Genomic DNA, 24,299 nt, shown 5'->3' with positions numbered 1-24,299 from the left:
TGTGTGAGCTGTAACCTGGAGATGTGTCACTGTTCAAGGTGCAAATGAAATGGTAGGCTTTTGCTGTATACGGTAAACTGGTCAATACTGTGATAATTCTAGTTGTTAATTATGTATGAAGTGAGTTACTGTGGGTGTTCATATTCATCTGCTTGTACAAGTGATTTAACAATGAGCAGATCTCTGCTGTAAAGAATACTTGCTATTCAGTCTGGAGATGGCTTTTATTGAATGAAGGAAAAATACTGTTGCCAGTTTGCCTTAGCACCACTTGTAAATTTGCTTTTAAAAAATCCTTTAAATATGAAAACTGTGTGTAAAATGTTGTCTAATAAGATTAAATGCACACAGTCAGCTTAAATTAAAGGATTCAGTTGCTGGTTCTGCCCAGAATTCTTATGTGGCTCTGTATGAAGTTATTTAATCTGTTATTATTGTGCCTGGATTTTCCCACCAGCACTTGCAGTGATGATAGTGTTAGCATTGTATAATTTAGCTGTAAGCTGTTTCCTGTCTCTGACTCTCATTGTGCAGTTACTGACGGGTTGCATTGCCTGGAGCAACGCTTGGGAAGGGTTTGGAGGGCAAGAGCAGAGGAGAGAGGGGCCCTGTAACAAGTTGTACTGTTGGTGAACTACAACTTCACATGTGTCCCTGGTGGGTCTTTGTGAAATCAGCGGATGGAATTTAGATGTTTTAAAATAATTTGAGGAAGTATCCAAGACGTGACTTCTCTAGCTGTTAGGGGCTGAACTTGTTTTATATGAAAACCTCCTTCAGAAACCTGAGAAAACTCTGCAAATGCTGCTGAGCTCTAGCAGAGCAATCCTCCTCACTGAGAGCTGCCCTCTCACTTGGTTGTTGAGCAATAGTACCTTGCACAAGCTAATTCATCTCAGCAATCTCTTATCTCTTCTCCATCCTTTTCAGACAATTCTTAATGCTAATGTTTCTTAATGTTATTAACACGAGTGATTAAAAACTTCCAATAGCTTTATTATTTTCCTTTTTTTAATAGTTAAGTTGGCTTTCTAATGTCAGTGTATTGTTTAAAGAGACAAGTCTGCCTGATAGCATCCTGCTTTTGAGGTGGGAGTTGAGTTCAGACTAGAGTCTGAATTCAAAGTTAATGTACAGTGACATGTTGGACGAAATATGTCTGTGCTGAAATGTCTGAGGCTTACTCTTAAGGACAAATGGTAGCCTGGGGACCAGCTTCTAGCAAGATGTATTTATTTATTTATTTGTCTTTTGCTTTACAGTGGGTGCATATTTGAACAAATCTGCAAGTAGAGAGATGTATATGATTAACACTGGAATTTGAGTTACATGAATTCATAAATACTGCTTAACATCATCTGTAAATTGAAGAACTATCGCTTGAAAGAAACCAGACGAATTGTTAAGCCTTGAAAGTTACCATCTGTTATCAGTTCACATCCTGAAGGAACGTAGCTGTGATAATTTAACTGTTCCATTACCCAGAATTTTGATTCATGACCTGGACTTCTAAATTCGAGGTCTGATGTATGCAATCCAATTTCCATTCATCAACCAGGCCATGGTAAACCATGTGTGTGCACTCACAACCTACAATAAACATTACAGGGTGAAAGAATACAATGCTAAACAACATCGTATTTGCTTTGAATTATCAATCTATTGTTGATGACAACCTATCAACCTAATTAGCTGTACCATTTTTAATGGCACAGCTAATTAATTGTGAATTTAAAATTAAAATTATAATCAGTGCTAACATGGAAGAAAGCAGCGAGGAAATTGTTGGAAGCTGTTTAAAGTATAAGTATTCTTCAGGAGCCTGCTGCGTGTGAAACCAAACCAGAATAACAGCACGGGGTTGAAGAAAACTTTTAAAAATGCAGATTGCATCACAAAGTAAACAGGTTTTGTATCTTTCTGTCAAGAGAAGTATTTGGCACTTTCTCTGCTGAGTGATAAGACAAAAAAATGTGTAGAAGTTGTTTAAGGAAGTGAAACAGAATCTAGTATCTGAGCACAGAAGTATGCAAGGATGTATGGTTTTTATTAGGAGCTTCTCCAGCTCATAAGAGAAGTTAAATCTGTGAATATAGGGTCATATATGGCAGGGTTAGGACTCGATGTTGCTGGGTGGGTCTGTGGCTGGGTGGGCTGCGAAGGGCTTACAAAGAGAAGGCAAATTGCATTGGAGTGGAGGGATAAAAGGTAGTTTGGGAACGAGACAGTTTGAAGTTAATCAAGAGCAAAGCGGGTTGGGTTTGGACGAGTGGTGCTGAAGAATAAGGAACACATCTTCAACTGAAAAACCAGCAGGTGAGGACAGTACTGTGATTACCAACCTGAGAGAAAATGATTTCTTTGTCGTGACCGAGGAAAGTGGGAGGACTGGATTTGGAGCTCCGTGTTATGGTGGGATTGTAGGAGATATGGCTAGGGGGGTTCTGGAGAGGTCGCCTGTTCCAGCCTCTTGCCCTGAGGTAATATCACCGAACCTGTAGCGTGTCTTCAGATACACCTTCATCATCGTTACTGTTAGAAACGTAAATCTTAATATTTGCAGCTGCTATTTAAACCCAGCATGTCTTATCCTATTCACCCTGGGATGGAACAATTATTTCTTCCTCTTTCTTTGTATTTTATTCTCTGCTGTGTGTACCCAGGGTCTTCTAGACTGAGCTCCCACCTTGCCTTCTGCGTGCTGCAGTCCTTCATGGTTCCACATCCCTCTTTGCTTTGTATTCCTTCCAGGTGGTCAGGCTCTTTCTCGAAGAGAGATGTCCAACCATGGGTACTGGCAGTGCTTTAGTGAAGGTTTTAAGGTGCCATATGGATGTAGGAGGGTTACTTTAAGCCTCATAGCTAGTTGTTCCATCACAATGCTTGTTTCCTTACAAGCCTGACCTTTTCACGCTGGTTTGGTTTGCGATGTGCTAAAACATGGCACCTTTTTCTGCAAAACTGCTGTGGGATCAGGTGTTGGATGTTCTGCATTTAATTCTTCCTGCCTAATAAGGTGGCTTTCCTTACTGAATTGCAGCCAACTTTCTTTCACAGCACTTCATTGTTAGTTTCCCATCGCTTTATCAGAATTTGGATCCTGTGCCGCGGCAGTCTCATCACCCCGATATTGTTTCTTCCTAGCCTGGGGGTAGTTGGGGGATTTAATAAGGATATTATCTAGTCCATCGTGCAGTTGTTAATGAAAATATTGAACAGCATAGGTGTAGATCAAGTCCCTGTGGAATATATTCTGAAATACGCTTTTGTTATGACAACAAACCATTGATTCTCCCAGAGAATATTTCAACCAATTTTACATTTAGCTCGCGTTCCCCAGTTTGCTTATGACAATGTCGTGTAAAAATTCCATGTCAGAAACCGTCATTGTTACAAAATTAGCAGTATTAACTTCTACAAGAACAGTGCAGACTCATAGTTTTAAAGGCATTTTATGTATGACTCTGGGAAAATGCCCTAATAAACCGATTGCTATGGATATATTTTTGGTTTCCTCTGGAAGTGAGGCTTATGAGATTGGGTTGTGAGAGAGATTCCTGTCTGTCTCCCCCCTTAGCTTTAGACATTTCTGGTGAATTCTGACCAAATGTTATAGGATGTCCACAGAGGCCCCTAGGTACAAAGTCACTGAGATGTGCAGCTGGGTGCAGGGCAGAGGCTTAATAAGTGCTGTTATTTCCCTTTCCTACCTATCTGCTGAGGTCTGGAGGAATGTCCTTAATGTGAATATACTGGCTGTGTCTGCTGGTGAGTCTGCCAGCTGGCCAGCCAGCCAGCAGGGAGCTTTTGAACAAGCCACAGTGCTGTTAATACCAATGTATGTTTAAGAAAAGAATGTTTAGTTCTTCAAAAATTGTGAAATACAACCAAACGGAATACGCTTTCCAGCTTTCTTTAATATTTATATGGCTCTAGCAGATCCAGCTATGAAGATTAAAATAAAACCTTTAATTTATAAGAAGTAATGTGGAAGTCTTACTCCTGGGAAGATGATTTGCGACTGACTTGTCACTGTGGGCCCTATAAGTTATTATGATTTCCTCATAAAATATTGATTTCCCACAGATGGTAGTAAAATCTTTCTGGATGACATATTTTCAAAGGAGGTTTTCCAGCATCAAAATTAGGAATTAATTTTTGACTGAATTGAAACCCACTGAATAGATAACAAATACATTTCAACATTTAATATATATCAATTTATGGAGGGTAGTTATCTGCTAACTTCACGCAACGATCATATGTCTGAATATAGTTTTAGAATAAATTATGCCCATATCTTGATGAAGCCTGTGAAATGTCTTCAGATGAATGGATCAGACTGCAAAAAATAGGAGCTGCAGAGTGGCTTTTGGATTGATCCTAGCATAGATCCTTCTCACGGAAAACCCAGGAGCATTTATTTAAGGTTGGAGAGCTCCATCAGCCAACAAACATAACGGTTGGTAAGCATGAAGTAAAAACTGCTCCAAAACAAGCAAGAAAGAACTCACCTGTAGCTGCTCCCTGCATAAAATGTCAGTCTTTGTAGAATCAATTAACAAAACTGTCATTTCTCCTGTTATTGCAAAAATACTTATCCAAAGTGATTTGGGGGTGGATGGATGGATGTGTATTCAGAGGCTGATTTCTTTCTCTATTGTAGAATTCTAAACTCTGGCTGTTCAAATAAAGTGTGCAGTGTGTAACAATCAGTAACTTCACAGTATTTTTATTCAGTTGCATTTAGCTAATATACGAATCCTGGCAGACATCACCGAACTAAAGCTGCTTTCTAAAGGCGCAAGGCTAAGATGGGCTGAATGACCACATCGTACACATCCCTCTTCCTAAAGCAGGAAGATGATCCGGGATGAGGGATTAGATGGTACTTCTCTCCATGGAGCCTCCTTGGCTTTAGCCCACTGCTAAATTACAAATGTTAGTGGGACGACAGAGAAATCCTAACAGTTAATGCAGAGGTTTTCTATGAATGCTGCAACTTCCTGTTCAATCCCATTCTGACTCCAAATTTCCTGGCAAAAAAAAGTGGAATTCTGTAGAGTAGGTCTGCCCAAGAAGTTGGTAGACATGAGAAAAGTCTGTAGAGCTTTTTAGGAAAAATAGGTTGTGGTGAGAGGCTTTAGCAGTGGGATGTTAAAAGGGTAAGGAAGGAGGCAGGAATCATTGCAAAACTCAAGAGAAGGAAGGGGAGAGGAAAGCAAAAGGGGGGGGGGATAAAAATTAAATGAGGAAAAGACTTTATTTGTTCTTGCTGTGTCTTAAATGATACGTGCAGGAATTAATACAAAATTGAAGTATTTCTTTAAATAATGGTAAAGTTGTAAGGCTTTATTTTTAATAAGGCAATTACTCTTACTTTTACCCCTGGTTGTAGGCTTTGTTGTCAAATAGCAGCTTCTGGTTACAGTTTTAAAGCTGTTTTCATGAATTTTGCAATTTCTGTTTGCATTAGACTGTAACTTTTCTGCAGGTTTTTTTTTCCCAATAAATTTATTTGCTGGGAAAAGAAAAGAGCAAGACAAAACTGCCCGTTTTTGTATAGAAACATTGAGAAGTATTAGGTTTTTACGCAATAGTTTTCTGAAATACCTTTGCTTTTGCCAGTAGATGTCACTGTGGATAAAAAATACCAGTGCTTAGTAGACAAAGGAGGTAATTTGCTAAATGAAAATTCATCCTTTGAAAGTAGATTGGGGGGCAACATTTTTTTCTTTAAAAAAATAATACATTTTTCAGCATACAAAAAGGGATTTCTCAGCAATCAGGCATCAGCTTTTTGCCCTCCACAACCCTGCATTTTCTCTTTGCCTTCACCCGAGTTGGGTAAGTTCGTGCCTTTCTGTCTGACTTGGGGGGGTGCTGGTGGTCACCTTTATGTCACAGCAGCTCCGGGTCCGAGGTTGCCTCGCTAAGCACCGGCTCTCGGTGCGGTGTACGTGTGTGGGGAATCGGACATGGAGGAAGTGGCTTCATTAAGGTTGATTTGGAGGGGGGAGCGAGATGAGGAAAAAAAAAAAAATTGCCCATATGATTGGCTGGGAGAATAGCTCTGAATTATGGGATCCATCTGTTTCCTGTAATGAATTCATAAACCCATCAAACAATGACCTGAACGAATTGCTGAAGGAAAAAAATAATACACTGGCATGATATGTTTAACGCAGTGAGGCATTGGCATTGTATAATCAAAAATTCTTCTCACATACAGCACTTTGTAATGGAGCTGCTGTGTTTAATAGAAGCTGTAAATAAATCCTGTCACAGTAGCAGCCAAGAATGCGTTTCTGGCTTTAACTGTTTCTCTTCTGGAATGTCTGCTCCTTCAAGGCTTTAGAAATGCAAGTTTTACAGAGCCGGAGTGTGGGATTCTGAAATACAGAGAAATGTTAATGAGGTGAATGAAAGGAAAAAGCTGCCATAAATCAGTATTATGTGGCTTAACCAGTTTCTTTCATTTATGCATGTTCTTCCCTTATGTCATAGAAATGTACTTAAAAGCTATTGTTGTAATTGAAATCTGTTAGACTGATCCTATTCATTATATTAATAAAATCCACCTACAATTGCACATAACACTTTTTTATGCAGTTGGGATTCCCGAGATTGTAATCATCAAAAAGCATATGGAGTAATTATTGGATTTGTTTGGGTGAAATTGGATTACGAAGTTTAGATACCATTAAGTACTGATAATTATTACAAGCAAGCTCATTGTTTCGCATGTGCACAGCTCTCGGAACGCAGAAGCAGCAGATACCCATCACAAACATCGTAAGAGCAAGCAATAGCAAGGCTCTTATTTGATGCCTTTAATTGTATTTTTGCAAGATTCTCTCCACTTAAATGTCTTTGCTTTAGCTCTTTAATCATGTGTTTCTAATGGCGATGAAAACCACTTTGTATTAAATTATCTTCCCCATAGATTTTAAACCATATTTTTAGCCTTCAAACAAATTTAGCCGTAAAGGCAGCCTTTTAATCCCCGGGTTTCCAGCAGCTGCCCACATAACATTAGCCGTGACAGCGTATTACTTTCAGGTGAAAGGGTAGACAGGCTGCTCCTTCGGGGACCGGCGAGGTCTCTCCCTAGATTGGCAGCCCGGCCCCTGGGGCTGATTATAGACGTACAACGCACAGAGCATCGCACACAGCATCGCTGTTCTCGGCAGCCCCTGCTGACCACCGGCGCTGCCGTGTGCAGGAGGTGGTGTCTGCGCTGCTCCGAGCCTGCAGCGTGCTCCGTGTTACGGCTCCGCACCTCCTGTGCTCTGCAAAGGGGAGCCGTCGGCTCAAAACGCACCCGGTGGAGGAGGGAGGGTGTCTGGCTGGCATAGAAGGGAGCCCTTCGAGCGAGCGCCATGTGACAATTAATAATTAGTGAATCCGATGGAGACGCTTTGAACAGGAGGTGCTTCTCGGTGCACATCGAACGAAAATTGCTGCTTAAACGTTGCTGAGGATGGCCTTAATAAATTGTTGTTTTTTCAGAACACAACCATATTGTATTGTCTTTGTACTGTATATTCTCCAAACATTATTGCTGTATTAGAAGGCTGAATTCCAGCCTGATATGAAGCCAGGTTTTAGGAACCAAGCCTGTCCTAGGTTGTTGACACTTTCTGCTTTATTTCCTGCCATTGGTGTAATTAAATGGTTATTTTCCAGCTACCGTGCCTGTATACACGGTGCTCTCCCAGGAGCTTCCTATTCGTTGCTAGTCTTGAAGAGCTTTTGGTGTGCAAAATAAAAAACACTTCGGCATGCTGATTAGAGAAAAATCGGTATTATTAATATGCAGGAATATTTTTTAAATTACAGTGTGTTTGATATTTTGATTTTCTTTGTTCTTTTCTCTCATCTATGATTCAGATATTTAGAGGGAAACGTTCCTGATGCTGAAACTGGCTCTCTGGCCACACCTCCATGATGAAACTGCTTTGTTAATTGGCATTAAAGCAAAATCTTGCATCCGCTCTGACTGAGATGAGCAGTGTATTTCATCTGCATGCCTACTTGGAGGTATCTGATGTGATTTCTATGCATCACAGCGAGAAAGTGATGCTTGATAAAAAGCAGCCTGCCTTGCTCTTTCAAATACGTTTCCAATTAATTAATATTCCTTAAGAAAATCTTAGAGCCAGGCAAATACTGCCTCTGTTGACATTGTGCCGGTTAATGGTTTTTAATTTTCTTGCAATTTTTCTTTTATTCCATCGAAGAAATGTTGTTAAATTCCATTGAAGAGTTCTCATAGCTTCTTTTTTGTCCTTGAAAGGGCAAATCAGGGCAGGCACCAGGGCATGGGTCTCTCACCCGCCTTGCCATGGGGTTGTCCCTTCCAGCCTCGTCTCCAGACGATCCGGACCTGCAGCATCCCTAGCCCTGCAGCACGATGAGGGGCTGGGTGTGAGGTGTGGTGGCGCTGGATGGGGCCGTGGCTCCTGTCCCTCCCCTTCCCGCTGGGCCCTCGGTGGTGCTGGCACAGGTGCTCGTGCGGCTGGTCCGTCATCCGAGTTGGAGAAATTTCCTGGCTGAAGCAGTTTGTTATTTTTGGTAGATCAGCCTGTGTCCTGAGTGCTCGTTTTGGCCATGGGCAAATCACGTACAGCTTCGTCTTTTCCAGAAGTACTGAGCGCTTGTCAGTAAATGCTTACATGATGCATGCTTACATCTCTGCCTTTAAATAAATAAATAAGCCCAGCTCTCTAATTTTTTCTCTTTCCGCTCTCCATCTCCCAAATGAAATGGGAATATTTACTGTGTTCAAACGCACAAAAAGTTGCCTCTGTTTTATTTATCCCTTTGATTTGTCAAAGCAAGCAGAACAAGGCAGGAGTTGGCTTTTGATGCAGTTTGGTTTGGAAACCAGGCATTTAGGTCTGAGTACAGATGTGTGCCAAGGGTGATGCAGCCCTCTTGAAACAGAGCACGGGGGGTGGCAGGAGCCCGAGCCTGGACAGACTGCACAGGGTGCATGGACACGGGGCATTTCCCAGTCCAGGCTGCCCAGGGGGCCCACTAACCCCAGAGATCCCTTGCATGAAGATTGCTGTCCAGCAACAGGATAGGTTTGATCCATAGCACACTACAATTCTTGAAGGCCAGGAGGAATGGTAAAGTCAGCAGTGCTTACTAAAAAATAAGAACCATTAAAACCAAGCAATACTACCCCATATGGGTGACAGATTTAGGTATATCATGAAAACAATAGTTTTCACGTACATGTTGAAGATGCAGACTTTGTATTTCAAATGAATAGTTCTGCATTTTGTGATGGCTTTCATCCACATTTTCAATCCTCATTGTGTGGACAAGCTGTTTGTTTCCAAAGCTGCTGGTATATTTTGAAAAGGCAAAGCAGGTTTTATTCTCTGCTCTTGAGATATTACAGGCATTTTTGGTATTTTTTTAGATAAAGTTCCTGTTTTGTTACAGAATGATGGGATTTGATATTAATATTAGCAACCTTACAGCCCAAAACGAAAAATTGCTGAGCACAAAAGGCAGTGGATGCTGTAGACACACGTGTACAGCAGCTTACCATTCAGTTGAAATGCCTCGTCTGTTCCGTAATAACTTGTTGCTTCTCCTCTCCTCCTCCTGGTTTAAACCACACAGATCTGTTACAAGAAGGAATAAAAAGTTCAGGTACTCTAACAGGCAGTGTGTTTTGTGGAGAATAACCAGAATTTAGCCTTATTTTTCAATAAGGCTCCTCAGTCTGTTTTAATTGCAGTGGTTTTTATAGGACATTTTATTTTGTGCTGCTCATAAAGAAGAGGCTAAAGCTATGGAAAAGGAACAGTTAAGACAGTATGTAATGTGTTTAAAGGTTTAAGGCTTAAAAGATTCAAGAAAAGCTGTGTTAATCTTGTGCTGAAATACTGACCTACAAATAACTGTATGAATTTATTTCTCTGCAATGTAAACTCCAGCCACAGATTGCTCTGGGCAGCCTGTCCTGGTGCAGGTCCTGAACCAGAAAGGTGCTGCCCCGGGGGGAGCCGGCTGCTCGGGCACCTGCAAGTGCTTGCCCTGCACACCGTGAGGGATTAGTGCCCCTCATTGATGATAAAAGAAGATTTTGTCTTTCAAAAGTAGTGCTGACTGATCATAGTAATGTTCATGGTTTACACATTCGAATCCATTTTGCAGCTTCAGTTGAGTGATGCTTACAACAGACGAGGCAATTTTCCTTTGGTCCCTGTGATACGGGGAGGACCAGTGCTGTCAGCTTGATCTTCCTCGTGCCCATTCACCTGTGTGCCTGCAAAGGTGTAGCTTGCATAAAGCACTGAAATGCTGTTGGCTTTTTTCAGTTACTGCATTTCAGTGTCAGTTTAGAAACGAGCAGTGCTTTACAGAGAAGCAGCTGTTAATCAAGGTTGTGAAGCACGGGGATGATGCTCGTGCTCTTTAGTGGTGTAAAACCTGACTCATTTCTTAGGCACCAGATTAAAACAGTCTCCCCCAAATAGCCTTGTTATAGCACAAGAGTTGTGCAAGTCAGTCATTCTTTCCAATTAAAGGTGGTAGTTGTGATCAGGATTTTAATTGTAACTTTTAAAAACATAAGCTTCATGTTTTTAAAGTGTTCAAATATTATGTACTGGATAAATTGCCTTCAATTATAATTATTTTTTTAATCCCAATACATAGAATGTATTTGTGCATCAGTATAGGTACAAAGTATTTGCACATGTGTCTAAATCTACAGATTGAGTAAAGCAGGAGTAAAGAAAATTAATCTTGACTTGAAAGCTTTTCATTATCTGGAATTCCCCCCACCTCACCCCGGTATCCGCTCCTTTTAAATTTTGATTCATTTTCTAAAATTCAAATTTCACAGCGTGCTACTTCCTCAGTGTCATAATAAGTCCTACCGTTAAAAAAAACAAACTCTGTGAAACTATTTCTTGTTTAATAATTAATTTTCCTGTATATTATGTGAGAACAACAACAGTCATTTCTAGCCATCAGCTTGTTGGGCTTTTCTTTTACTTACCGTTTGAAGGTAAGTATTGGACATCTTGTTTCTATAATAATCCAAGAAGCCTTAGAAATGCTTAGAAAACCTGCAAGAAGTTTTTTTTACCTCTTCAGTTGCCGGGTTCTTGGAAGTCAGTGTTTTTTCTTAGTGTTGTACTTTCCTGGGTCATATTTAGCACCAGCACCCAGGCCTGTATGTAGCCCTGTGTTAGTACGTATCGGAGCTGAGTGGGGATAGATGCGAGTGTGGTGTGTGCTGCCTGCAGCCAGCAGCTCTCCCTGCCTGTGCTGGGCTGTTGCTGCACTGCTGACTTCCATAAAGTGCACGAGATGAGACTAAGAAAAGAAAACTTTGCTCCTTTGAGTATGCTGTACGTAATTTACGTTCTCTGTTTGCTTAGGAGAGTAAAAAGCATCATCCCTTTGCTCAGTTACACAAAACTTTTCCTCTTGATATTAAAACAATTTTTATTTTTCTTTTTAATGCAGTGCCAGAACCTATTAAGACCAGTTTAAGCCAGCCCCAACCTGCCGGTACCGGTACCAGTACTTCCACCAGCACTATTACCAACAGCAGCAATGGCAAGCGTGCATCTGCTAATGGGCAGCAGCCAGCTGCGTCCCGTTACCTGCCTCGCGAGGTGCCTCCACGCTTCCGCCAGCAAGAACAGAAGCAGCTCCTAAAGAGAGGGCAGCCACTGCCTCCTGGCACTCTGACTGGCACCAGCCCAGCGCAAGGTACCGGACAAGCAGGGGCGAGTCCTCCTCCGCAGCAAGGAGCAGGAGGACAGCATCATCCCAGTAAGACCCAAGCAGGTAAGAGCTGAAAGCCAGCGGGATGCTGGTGCGCTCTGGTTGTAATTCTAGCCCTCGCTGCCAGCGCAGGTGTTGCAGAAACGTCAGGAATGTTAAGAATTGTCTTTAAATGACAGGTTTTAAAGTGAAGTGTGTGCTGTTGCTTTTTTGTCTTTCGTGGTTAAAAAATCAATGTGTTGTGTGATTTCCAGGCTCCAGTTCTCAAGGTTTTCTTTTACATGCTCAGACCTGTTGTTTTTTCCCCATCTTTTCTCCTTTTTGTTTGTTTTTATTTGGGGGTAGTTGTAATGGATATGATCGTCAGGAAATTTAAGTATTTCTTTAGTGATCATTCTTCCCAAGGCAACGTTAATTTGTGTTATTCCAAGATTTTAAGTATCGCTTTGGCAATTTTAACTTTCTTTAAAGAGTTTTGCATATACTTATGTAAATTAAAATTGGGAACTGTGCTTTTGTTGTTCTCTGACACTTCAATGCTTTTACTTGCTTGTGTTCCCAGTTGTTACTCTTGCACTAGAACAACAGTATTTTGGGAAAAGCGGTTGAGTATCTTAGGCCTTTCTACCACTTCGTTCTGTCCTCTGCAGCCAGGTGCACCGACCTTTGAAAGCAGCGTACTGAGGAGTAAGTCTCTTAGCTGCCTGTCTTTCTCTGAAGCTGCTAATGAGAATGTAAGAATCACAGAAGCATTCAGGTTGGAAAAGACCTCTAGGCAGCTTGTGTCTCATTTGCCCTTCTGTGCCAGAGAGCAGGTAACTCCAGAGTGGAGATGAGCTCGGTCAGGAGGTGCAGCGGATCCCCACGGTCACCACACTGCTGTGTACATGCGTATCATGCCTTAGCAATCTAAGGCACAATTTTCTGTGGCTCAGAAAAAATTACCCGAACAAAGTCAAAAGGGTGTTGTTTATATTGTTTATAATTTGAATGTTAGTAATTCATGATCTCAAGAGTTGCTCATTGTCACTCATTAATGGTGTCAGACATCACAAAGTTGTGATCTGAACTGTCTGCAGTTTTTCCCTCTGGACACTAGTAAATCTTTCACAATTTTTATTGTACTTGCTGCCTGTGATGCAGAACTCCAGCAGGCAAAATTACTCAGCATTGTCCTTAGAAGTTCTGGTTAGATCAGAAAACAATCTTTCAAAAACTGTAGATTTTATGGTTATCTAAATCCATTTGAAAATATTATTCAACTACTCCCCAAAGCCACAGACCAAAATAAAACAATTTTATATTTACATAAAGTGTTAAGATGTTTTTCTAGGGAGAGGAAGAGGTTCTTCTATATGCCGGAGTATTTGGCCTTAGTGACATGGGAAGTAATCCACCGGTTGGAGCTCTATTCTCATCCTCTTTGCAAATCACAGTTCTTTGGGGAAGGTGGTTGGTGTCTGTGGCTTCTTTTTGGTATGGAGATGTTTCTTAACTCACACTAATCTTTGTTAGGTACTGATACTTAGTTGTTCATTACCAGATTTCTGAAAACACAGTGATTATTTATGTGGTAGGGACGGGATGACCAACTCAAGTGGCTGAGGCTGGCTGAGGGTCAGTGTTATTGTTCCAAGCATCAGTACAGATGTATCCTGAGTATCTTTCTTTGATCTTGAAGAAACATACTGTAAATCATAGAACAAAGTCCACTGTAAATTATAGCATAACATAACATAATCCATAAAAGAACTTGGCTTGTAAGAGCACAGTACTAGCTGTCTGACTTTGATCTTGCCAGCTGCATTTGTACCTTGAGGTTTTAGACCTCTTTACCTAACTCCTATTTGAACTTGCTGTATAAAGTAAGCACTTATTTCTGGAGTTCCTCAGCCTAGCAACTATCAGCCAGTGTTTTACACTGTTGAATTAGTTTGCTTTCTTGTTCTTTTGCTACTTCTATGTCACCTTTGGAAAAATTCAGAACAATAAAATTTAAAATTCCGTAACAAGTAGAAGTACAAACTGGAGGAAGGCTGCAGTGGCTTTTCTGCTTGTAATTATACTCCGTATTGCACAAAACAAGTTAATGGATATCAAAATCTTTGTAAAAGTATTACTGTAAAACAGCAGTTTATTTTTAACAGCTCACAATTAGTGCACAGGAGCAAAGGTTGTTTATTATATAAAGTCAAAGCAACAGCTTTAAAGGGCACCTGAAAATGTGTGCAACAGTTCTTGGAGCAGGGAAGACATTCTCAAACAAGCTAAATGCTTGACTCCTTTTTCTTTGTCTGTTGCCAGGAAGAGATTGTGTTTTGAGACTTAAATGGTTGCATCTTCCTCATCGAAAGCACTTACTGAATACAGACCTCGCTTATTTCTCTTACCAGCAGGTGGAGCATCAGTTCATTTACTAAGAACAGTTACAGGAGAAAAAAATCTAGCTCAGATTATAACGTCAACAACTGCACCTGTGTGCTTAGTGAGGCTGGGAGAGGAGTGCAGCACATCTCACTCCTCAGGGACCCTTGTAGCCATGAAATACGCATGCTGACAGTCTTTCTCTTCAAAACTGGTCTTTCATACTGGCTTTGTCTTCATCTTGACAAGCACAAAGACGAAAGAAGTGAGGGAAGGTCAAAGCCTTTTCATCTCAGCTATCAGGATTTAAGTAACTGAAAACATTTTAGGATTTGATATCCTGAAAAACTCTTACAGTTAACTGTGAATTTTCCATGAAATTTAATCCAAGCTGTGGCTCATAGTTTTGTGAATATGAAAATACAGATTTCTTAAAATGAGCATTCTGAACGAGCAGTGCTCTATCAGAAGGAGACTGCTCTGCTTTATTTTATCCTCAGGAAGGACCGTGTTCTAGCACTGGCTCCCAGGGTATTTCATTTACTCAAGTCTTTGGGAGTAAAAGTTCTCTGGGGAAGTGAAGAGAAGGAGCAACCTAACCAAAGTTGTCCAGACAAATGAGCGTAGGTGCCTGATCCACTAGAAATGGGAATTTTGTCTGTCAGACAGCACCTGCATTGCAGCAGAGCAGTCGCTTTGTGAACATTACGAGACCTTTTCAAAGCTTGGAGGCTGTCAATAGAACATCAGTCGCTTCGGGCTTTCTCCCTCTGGTCGCCTGATTGCCTGAGCAGAGCTTGTTAGACACACACTGGATTCTGTCCAAGCAAGGCTCTGTGTGTGGCTCCTTTATACTTAGGCTGAGCAAGAGTAGCCGTCTTCTGATGGATGGCCTGGTATTAATCAAAGAGCCAGGATCGTTGTAAGCTAGCATCCTGTATCCTGAAGATGCTTAATGTAAATTCATGTCTGTAGCTTTTCTTTTTATAGGGTCATATTCCTTCAGAGTTAACTTGAAATTATGCAACCACGTTCTTTCCAGGACCTATTTATAGCTATCTGGATACAGGGAAAGCTGTTAGAGAGGCACTGCCAGGCTCTTCACTGTGAAAATTGCCCTATTTTATCTCTTTATTCTCTTATCATCAGTCTCCGTTATCTACTGCCTTGGCCTATCCAAAACACTTATCAGAACTCTTAACTGCAACGTTGTGAATTAAAAAGGATGTTCTGCCAATGTAAGGGAAGTGGGAATTAATGACCACTAATATATTCTTTGTCAGGTTTATCATTTAGAAATATCAGTGAAGTGGATGAGAGTAGTGATTTTTTTGTTTCCCTTTTAAGGTAATCTGTAAAATATTAACTAAGCAAACTGTTAAGAGAAGATATTGAAATATTTCAAATCGCACAAAGTATTTTAGATATCTTACCCTTGGAAACACTCCTTTATTCATTGTTAACTACTCTGAAACTATATTCTGTAGGAGCATTTTCTGTAGATTAGTAATTTTCCAGAACCTTATCTTGAGCAACAAAGCTGGCTCTTCACATGCCACTTCTGTAATCCTTTTCCAGATTACAGAGAAGTTAAACTATTTCTGTAATTTAAGGGCAGTACTCTGATACCTAGTCTAGTTTGCTCTTTTTACTTAAAGGTGGTGCTCTTTATCTCTTCCCTCCCCACTTGGTCAGCTAACTCCAACATATGTGGTGAACAGTTAACTTCCTTCATCGAGGTGTAGGGCATTACTGGAATGGTCCTTTTGCCATGTTATCTACAAGAATTGAGGCAACTGCTGGAAACTACCACGGATGAGTAAAAACATCGAGTAATGCATCCTCCTTTGTTTCTGTACAAATTGCGAAGTTTGTAGAGGAGTCTCCAGGCAACCACTGTGTTTGATGATTGTAAGAACAAAGATCAAAAGAAGTAATCAGGTTTTCTAGAAGATACCTTTCACTTTTCTGCAATTCAGCAATGTAAAACCAATATCCCTCAACTCAAAAGAAATGTAGCATGTCCTGCAGGAGTTAGGAGTTACGATGAAACTTCTGCACTCCTTTTGCATTGGCAAGGAGAGTATTTTGTGGAACTGATCTGTAACACGTTTCCAGATTCTAAAAAGAAATGAAAGCAAGTAATTCGTGCAGTAGACAAAATGATACTCACCACATCATCATTGTGGAAGCGGAAGAGTTACACTTTTAATTTGTTGTATCTGTTGTTCTGGAGGAAACGAGAATTTGACAGCAGTTACAGATTTATTTTCCTATTGTGGGCTGGTGCCGAATTCTGTGCTGATTTTTTTTTTTCCTTCTGAAACTGGAAGTTTTATTTCATATTTAAAATATATTTTTAGTTGCAGTTCTCATATTGACGCCTCTGGCATGGTGTGTACATGCTGAAATAAGTGTTCTGGGCAGTTGGAAGCTGCTGGATGCCATCGTGTGGCAGGTTAAATCTTCTTATAAATGTGCGTGTATTCACGTTATTACAGATAAATTTTGAGGAAGCAGGATAAAAGAACCCTTACTGTTAAAATGATGTCTGACAATCCTTGTTTCCATCCTGCCCTGCTGTAACATCCTATCCTCTAGCTGTGGGTTACTTTAGAGCTCCTTCTAATAGAGTGGTCTTGTAAGGTTGTGAAGTCAAATCTGGGAAAACATTTTAGGGAGAGGCAATATCTCTTCGAAAAGCAGTCAATATAGCTGGACAACACAGATAAGCTTTGACATGCAGTTCTTTCATCAGATCTAGCAAAGCAATACTGACCTTCAAACTAAACAGTTAAACATGCTTAAACAGTTGCTCAGTTTAGCTTAAAGAACTTTTCTGATCACTGCAGGTGAGGCATGTTATATGCATAATTAGTTCTGAAGCATATAAATAAAGTCTCATTTCAAGAGTCTGAAATAAGATTTAGCTTGATTTCCTGGAGGCATGGCAAACAGGTTGTTTTTTTTTTTTTTTTAATGGACAAAGCACATGTGAAAACTGCCTCGATGGAAATGATGAGCTGAACATTATCTCTATGGGGCAATATTGTGTAATTTTGTTAGCAGAATGTCTCTGTTGGCAAAACATTACTGTGACTTTGCTTTTACTTGGCAAGTTATGGAATTAAAAACAGAAACTTTCAAAATTGATTATTTTTTTCTGGATCCTTTGTAAAGGATACATATAAAGGGACTACAGGAAAGCTGGGGAGGGACACTTTGCCAGGGGGTGTAGTGATAGGACAAGGAGTAATGGCTTTAAATTAAAAGAGGGTAGATTTAGATTAGATATAAGGAAGAAATTCTTTACTTAGAGGGCAGTGAGGCCCTGGTCCAGGCTGCCCAGAGGAGCTGTGGCTGCCCCATCCCTGGCCCAAGGCCAGGCTGGATGGGGCTGGGGGCAGCCTGGGCTGTGGGAGGGGGCCCTGCCCATGGCAGGGGGTTAGAACAAGGTGGTCCTGGAGGTCCCTTCCAGACCAAACCACTTTCTATAGCAAATAACAGTTGTAGAATGAATATATTAATATAGCAGTCATCCTTTCCTCCATTTTTATTTTAATAATACCCTGAAGATGTTCCTTTTTGTATATTGGCTGTTGATCTTAAATGAAAAAATGGTGGTGTTTCTTTGTAAACACAAGGATTGGCTATTTCTTCTTCACTTCTGCAAAAGGTAACTGTATAGCAAATACATGGTGCATATCTACAATAAAACTGAAAGCTTTCAATGTTTACATCACTTGACAGGGTGTTGGCAGTAACTTGCAGAGCAGTTCCCCGTGCAACTCATCATTATTCACAAGTTTTCTGCAGCGTGGTTATGTAAAAGTTTTCCTATTAGGGGGATCCAATTTGATGTTATGCATCACAAAATGCAGAATTCACAAGTATTTATTTTTTTTATTCAACTTCTTGCTAATAGTCTCATCAAATTAACATTCTAAAAGGGTGTCCTGATACCACAGGAGGTTGCACGAGTGGTGACCACCTTTGTTAATTTTGCTTTTTTTCCTCAGGGCTTGGTTTAGCATTCAGTAGTGCCTACAGTCTGGTGCGTATCCCTGGAAATCACACAATGTTGCCAAAGGTCACTCGTGTCAGGTATATGTTTAGACAAAAGGAAGCTTAAAAACATCATGCATGGAAGAAAATACACAGTTAACATGGAAATGGGATCCAGCCAGTAGGTACTGTCTGGAATTTGCTCCCGAATGATTAATATTTTCTGAAATACAGTAATGGGAAAGTCTGTGGAAAGTGAGTCACAGCTAGTAAGGGTTTTTGTCTCACATATAAACTTTCAAAAAAACCCATATAATGCTTTGAATGTAGATAGAGAAGTAGAAACCTCAGTGTAGCATAAATATGGGCATTATGAATGAAAAATGATGGTAAAAACTCATCAGCAAACTAATCTTTGGAATGAATTTTTCTGTATTGTGTATGTTATCTGACATCAGGCAGCAGAGCATGAAAAATAAATCTGCTGCTTCAAATCTATTTGACAGTGATTAGAATTTTTCACTGGGAGAAGGAAAAATAGAAATCTGTAAAAGGATAAATAACTGAGGTGCCTTTATATTTTGCTGCCCTCATTTTCAAAGAGTATGGCTGTACAAAAACATCATGAATCAAAGGCCACTGCATTTGCTTTGGAATCAGTAGATCTGTATCCTATCTCTAGTTTTCCTGTAGAAGGCTGTGATTTAGTGGTAGGCAGATAAATAAACTGCCCAGGTGTCTGTTGGGAAAAAAAAGAAAAAAAAAAAAAGATCAGGAAACAAAGAGTCTGGCAAGTTTCTAGAATGTGCAGATGGCAGTTTTCTGACAAAGCTTGTGCAGATACCCAGTAGCAGGAGAAATAAAAGGTAGAAAGCAACTAACTAAGGTCAAAATGAGAAGGAAATAGGAGTCTGGTCCTTGTGGGAAGAGCAGAAAGAGAGTAACGCAACATGAAAAGTGATGGAAAGGTGAATTCATACAGCTTACGAAACAGATATGATACTACAAGCAGCTATAAAGGAAGTTTGTAGGTACTAGAGAGGGGGGGAAAAAAAAAAAAAACAAACAAAAAACACAACAAAACATTTTCTTAAGTCCATTAGTAATAAAAGGCAGGCCAAGGGAGCTGGTGTGATGTTCAACAGGGAGAACCATTGATGGATAGTCTCAAGAATACTTTAAGTGCCTTCTCCCTCATCTGTAAAGTGATGACTGACTTAAAACTTAAGGCTACAGTAAGTTAGAGTACTTAAGGAAATGGTTCAAATTGTCTGGAACCGATGAAATTCATAGTGGAATACACTGAGGATGGTTGGAGCAATTGGCCCCATGGCACTCTTTAAGCGTTCGAAGGCTACAAAACAGAAAATAAAACAACTGATTTTAAAAAGCAGGAAAGGAGAAACTGGGGAATTATAGATCCATCAGTGTAACCCTCTAGAACAATACTAGGAAAAAATAATCAAAACAGCTATTTGTATGTAGTTAGAATTTAGTAAAGAAATAAGAGCAGAGCCAACATGGATTTACTGAGAGCAGATTGTGTCAGAGAGCAGTTCCTGTCCGAGCAGTGTGACAGGCATTGCGAAATGGGGGGGGAATATGTCATAGAAGTCAACTGTGCAAATTTCTATTCTTCAGTATTTGCATCAGTCATTTGGCTATAAACAACAGCCCTCGTTAAGTTGTTGAATGATGCCAAACTAGAGAAGACTGCAAGGCAACTGGAAGAGATTTACCATATGGAATAGTGGTGACAAAATCGTGCAATTGCTTGAATAAGAAACAAAGAAGACGGAAAGGTTCTTTATTTTGACCAGAACAAGTAGGTACAGAAATAGAATTACGTGAGGAATATGCTGCAGAAGTAGATCTGGAGGTGGTGACACGGTCATGCTGTTGGAAGGAAGATGGACACGCTGAGGCATGCAGACGATGCTGCTTTCCGCGAGGCACAGGTGCTGCTTATCTCTGATGAGTGCAGGTTGGGGTGTTGTGCTGTGCTGTGCTGTCAAAAGGAGGTGAACAATCTGGAGAGAGACCAAAGGAACACAGCAGGAATGAGGAGAGGTCTTGAGAACAAGATCTGCAAAGAGTTGAGAGAACTGGAGCTGCTAAGTCTAGAGAAAACTATAGAGTTACACACACAGCAATGCCTAAATGCTGCAACGAAGAAAATGACGTGCTGTATGCCTGTGATGGATCAGATGAGAAATACTATTTCTTAATTTTCAGCAAGGAAGATGAAGGGTAGATATTAGGAAAAGCTTAAGAGTACAAAAACTATAGAACACTTTGGGAATCTGCAGTCTGTTGTTACAGGGCATCATTGCTAGGTTGGGGAAATATCACCTGGTGCATATCAGGTCAGGGGAGAGGTCATAACCTCTCAAATCCCCTTTTTTAGTCTTCAGGAATCTATAGGGATTTCAGGTTTATCGGACACATGCCCTGCAGAGGTGGTTGGAGATGGGGCGGGCAGGGAAGGGCAGCTGCAATGCTTTGCCCCCAGACTTGGTTGAGGGCTCTGGAGTCCTGCCTGGGGTCCTGTGTTGCCTCCCTGGGTGTCCCAGCCTGGCAAACACGGCCAACATTTATTAGATGTTGTCTATAAGCACCTCCTCCATAAGTTGAAGGAGATTTCAGAAAATTTTTACTGTATTTTTAAGAAAATTACAAGGGCCGTGGGAACGTGCTTTCTCTTCCATTTTTGACATATTTTAACTAATGAAAATTTCCATCACTTATAGTTGGTACAAAAGGAGTATAATGATCCACAACAATGTGTTGGCCTTTGAAGTTATTGACTCTCGAGCTTAGTTCCCAATTACATGTGGAAGAGTTCTCTGAATGGAAGCAAAAACAAGCAGAAGATTTCATTTTTGTGCGCCCCTAGTTTTTAAAAAGAGATTTGAACCCATCCAGCATTCAGACACTATTGCAAAGAAGCGGGGAGCAAATGTCTTCAGAGGGAAGCCAACTATTTTCAGGAGTACTTCAGTGGAACAGTTCTGGAGCCAAGAATAGCAGCAGTGATTGTGCCGTGGTGGTGAAGTGGCAGCGATTCGGAGAGCGCAGCCAAACCTTTAAAGAGACATCGGCTGCGTACGGTCCCGCGCGAAGGGAGAAAGCTGCTGGGATGAACACCTGACAAGAATTGAGACAGCACATTTAAAACGTGCTGCGTTTGCTGTGTGATTAGTATGTATTTGGGACAGACCGGAGGAAGAGAAGGGAAATGAGGAGGGGAAGTAGTTGTGAAGAGCGTACTAGACGTACTGGAAGGTTGTGTATAAATTATCCTTGAAGATCTTTGTGTGCACCCTGATAAAAGTTCCCCGCGTGTGCTCATGCATAATTTGTGGTGCTGTGTGGGGCCCGGCAGTGCGAGGCTGTTCCCCCTTGTGCTCAGGGTGTGTTTGAGGGGTGAAGGTCTCCGGGTGGCTTTGGAGATCTCCCCCTTGCGCAGGAGGCAGAGCGAGGTGTTGTCTGGGGCAGTTGCTGCCTACGTTTATAAACAGCCAGGGCCCTGATTAATATGCTCTCCTGTTGGCTGCCTAGATCTCTTGGAGATAGAGGCAGGGAAGTAATTAAGCGTCTGGCAGCGGGCCAATACACATATGGGACTTGTTCTGAGCGCTGCGGCTCTGCCCGCTCCCCAGCGCCTGCGAGGAGGAGGAGGAGGAAGATGGCGAGGAGGAGGAGGAGGGTGGTGAGGAGGAGGATGGCGGCGGGAGGCAGCGGCGCAGCGCCTCAGCACCACGCGCCCGCGCTTTTGGCTGACTTTCAAAACCTGAAGAAAAGCGGCCGGGGCGCTAATTGTAGCTGGGTCCCGAAGTGAAAATGTTTTGTGACAGTTGCGAGAATTTAAAGAGGAAGGAAGATCGGTTTAGTGTCAGCTGCAATTAGATAATCAAAGCTTAGAACTGCAGCTCGGCTGGTAGCTGGCCCCGCAGCCGAGCGAGGGGCCGGGAGGCTGAGCCTGCCGAGGGCACGGCCCGAGCCAGCGGCGCTGAGGCCCGGCCCGGCGCGCAGGTTGTCTGGGCGCTCGCTGCATGGAGAGATTTTCTTGGCAGCTCTACAGGATGAGGCTCACACTGTGCACAGCCGACATATTGAAGCACAGAGCCCCGGAGAACGTAGATGCAGGAGCGGGAACAGCTCTGCACACAATGTAGCGTCTCCTAGGATGGTTGGGCGGCTCCTTTCTTCAGGTATTTTATTACCCATCAGCCCTTTTTAGAGCCAAAGGGGGAGGAAAAAAAAAAAAAAAGTAACCCTAACCCTGAGAAAATAGCATCTGCTTCTGTTAAATCAATTTATTACATAACATTTCAGAGAGAGAGCAGCAGCGCGGCGTCCTAAGCTTTTGGCTGCATTTCAGGTTTGATAAAATGGCGTCTTCACAGCGAGCTGCTTGCTAAAGATCCATTGCAGCGAGCAGAAAAATGAAACGACTCGGTGTTTGCTGCTGCTGCTTTGTCTCGAAGAGCTAGCGTTTAGTGCAGTCTCTGCTAATAATGCGAATGTTGTTTATTTTGTGCTTGTTTTCTTAATGCATTTAAAAGGTTTCAGCATCAGAGGAAATGAGCTGCATTTTGATGTCGTAGTGCAGAAAATTAAAATGGGCTAACAGGCTTTCCCAATCGTATACTTAACCGTGGCTTCGTTTTAAAATAAAGCTGTTTTATTCCATGCTTCCATCTTTTGTCTGTTTTTCCAGATTATGTATGCTTTTCAAGATTTCAGCTTCATAACACATAGGAGACTTGTAAGTTAGCTTTGTAAGTTACTTCAAATAGATGACAGTTCCTAGATTTGTCCTCAGTCTCAGACAGTGAATGCATAGAGCTGAATGTGGCAGGTAACCTTAAATGTTAGCACCACAATTGACAGATTTTCTACTTCATTATATTTCATTCTTCAGAATAGATGCGTGTGTCATTTTTTTCTTTCTTTTATAAATTTAGCCTACATTTGATCTAATGCTTCAATATTTCTGGCAATTCCTATTAAACTGAGAATTAGAAAAATTCATTTATAGTCTGTTTTAAAGATCATCTCCCGTTAACTTGAATTGAAAATTAAACTATTTATTTCAGATGAAGAAAGCAATGTGTCCTTTATTCTTGACTTCCTGCTCAGAATCACTAAACTTTGTGTGATGATTACAATCCCCAGTCGGACTGTCACAAGCCTCGGGGATTTTTTTTTCTCTCTCGCATGTCAAAGCAAAGAACAACACCGTCTGTAAGCTGTCATTTGTGCAGAGCAGAACGAGCCAATGAATCTGGTGGTTGTTATGCTGACTAAAATGAATAGAAAAATAAAACTAGTAATAGGAAGGGGGTAGTCTGTTTTGTTCGTCTGATTTTAAATCAAATCTAATACATATCATATGGCTGTCATTAAAAATTTATCCCAGGCTTTGCCATTTCGCACCATCTCTATACTTTGGCTTGTAAATCAGCTGAATGTTATATCATAGCTGAGGATGCATAATTTTACTGCATACTGTTCAAACTAATTACAGTAATGGAAGTTATGAAGGTAGAGTTACTTTTAACTTAGCTGAAAAAAATGAAAAGGAATATTATAATAAACAACGTTTTTAGAGGAGGATCAAAGTGTTTGCCTTTGTGCAGGCCAAGTGTTTTGCTTTTCAAAGAAATGCATGCATGCAACAGTTCCTCACATTTCAGTCTACTCATACTTTACATTTGTAATCTGTGTAAACATTAACCTGATTTTGCAACTAATTATTTCTATTATCAAACACGGCTAAAAACGTTTTCTATTTTTAAGAACAGCTGAATTGAAATTTGTAAAGCATGCTGGCTGCAGTGCCTACCACCAGCAATCTCCCCCCATCTTGTTATATTATTTAGGGGAAAAAAAAAAAAAAAAAGAAAGTCATACTTATTGGTAACACTGATCTACCTGAAAAAGCTTTGCATTTCTCAGGTAGCCTGTATTCTTGCAATTTGACAGAAGTTGTGTGTTTAAAACAAATTTGAGTTGTTAATCTCAGTATAAGATTAATTTTTCATTCCTGATTGCTGGAGATTTTTTTTTTTAATCAAGGGAACTCTATTTTGTAAAAGATGCATTATTAAGATTTTTCAAACAGAAAGTACTAATTTAAAAATCAATTTGACTTTGTG

At 40.9% G+C, this 24,299-nt stretch overlaps 1 protein-coding gene and 1 long non-coding RNA gene across 5 annotated transcripts in view; one reads left to right on the top strand and one right to left on the bottom strand.

Moving 5' to 3' along the window:
* TNRC6C (trinucleotide repeat containing adaptor 6C) overlaps positions 1–24,299 on the top strand; it is a 283,773-nt gene that overhangs the window by 211,859 nt on the left and 47,615 nt on the right. For 3 of the 4 annotated variants that reach the window (XM_084492530.1, XM_084492529.1, XM_084492531.1), the window contains one exon: positions 11,503–11,829. In XM_084492530.1, coding sequence (XP_084348656.1) covers positions 11,503–11,829 — 327 coding nt within the window. Of the gene's footprint in view, positions 1–11,502; positions 11,830–22,099; positions 22,350–24,299 lie in introns of those variants that run through there. The other variant, XM_084492532.1, reaches the window with a different exon arrangement.
* LOC311421027 lies at positions 7,793–11,781 on the bottom strand. The gene is made up of 3 exons (XR_014684673.1): positions 11,643–11,781; positions 9,566–9,644; positions 7,793–9,156 (listed from the first exon to the last, which is right to left on the bottom strand). It is a non-coding gene; the product is annotated as an uncharacterized lncRNA (long non-coding RNA).

Source organism: Aythya ferina (genome assembly GCF_964211825.1).
Source record: "Aythya ferina genome assembly, chromosome: 18".
In the NCBI taxonomy this organism is placed as follows: Eukaryota; Metazoa; Chordata; class Aves; order Anseriformes; family Anatidae; genus Aythya; species Aythya ferina.
Note: the sequence above shows the minus strand (reverse complement) of the source record. Positions and strands in the feature narration are given on the sequence as shown.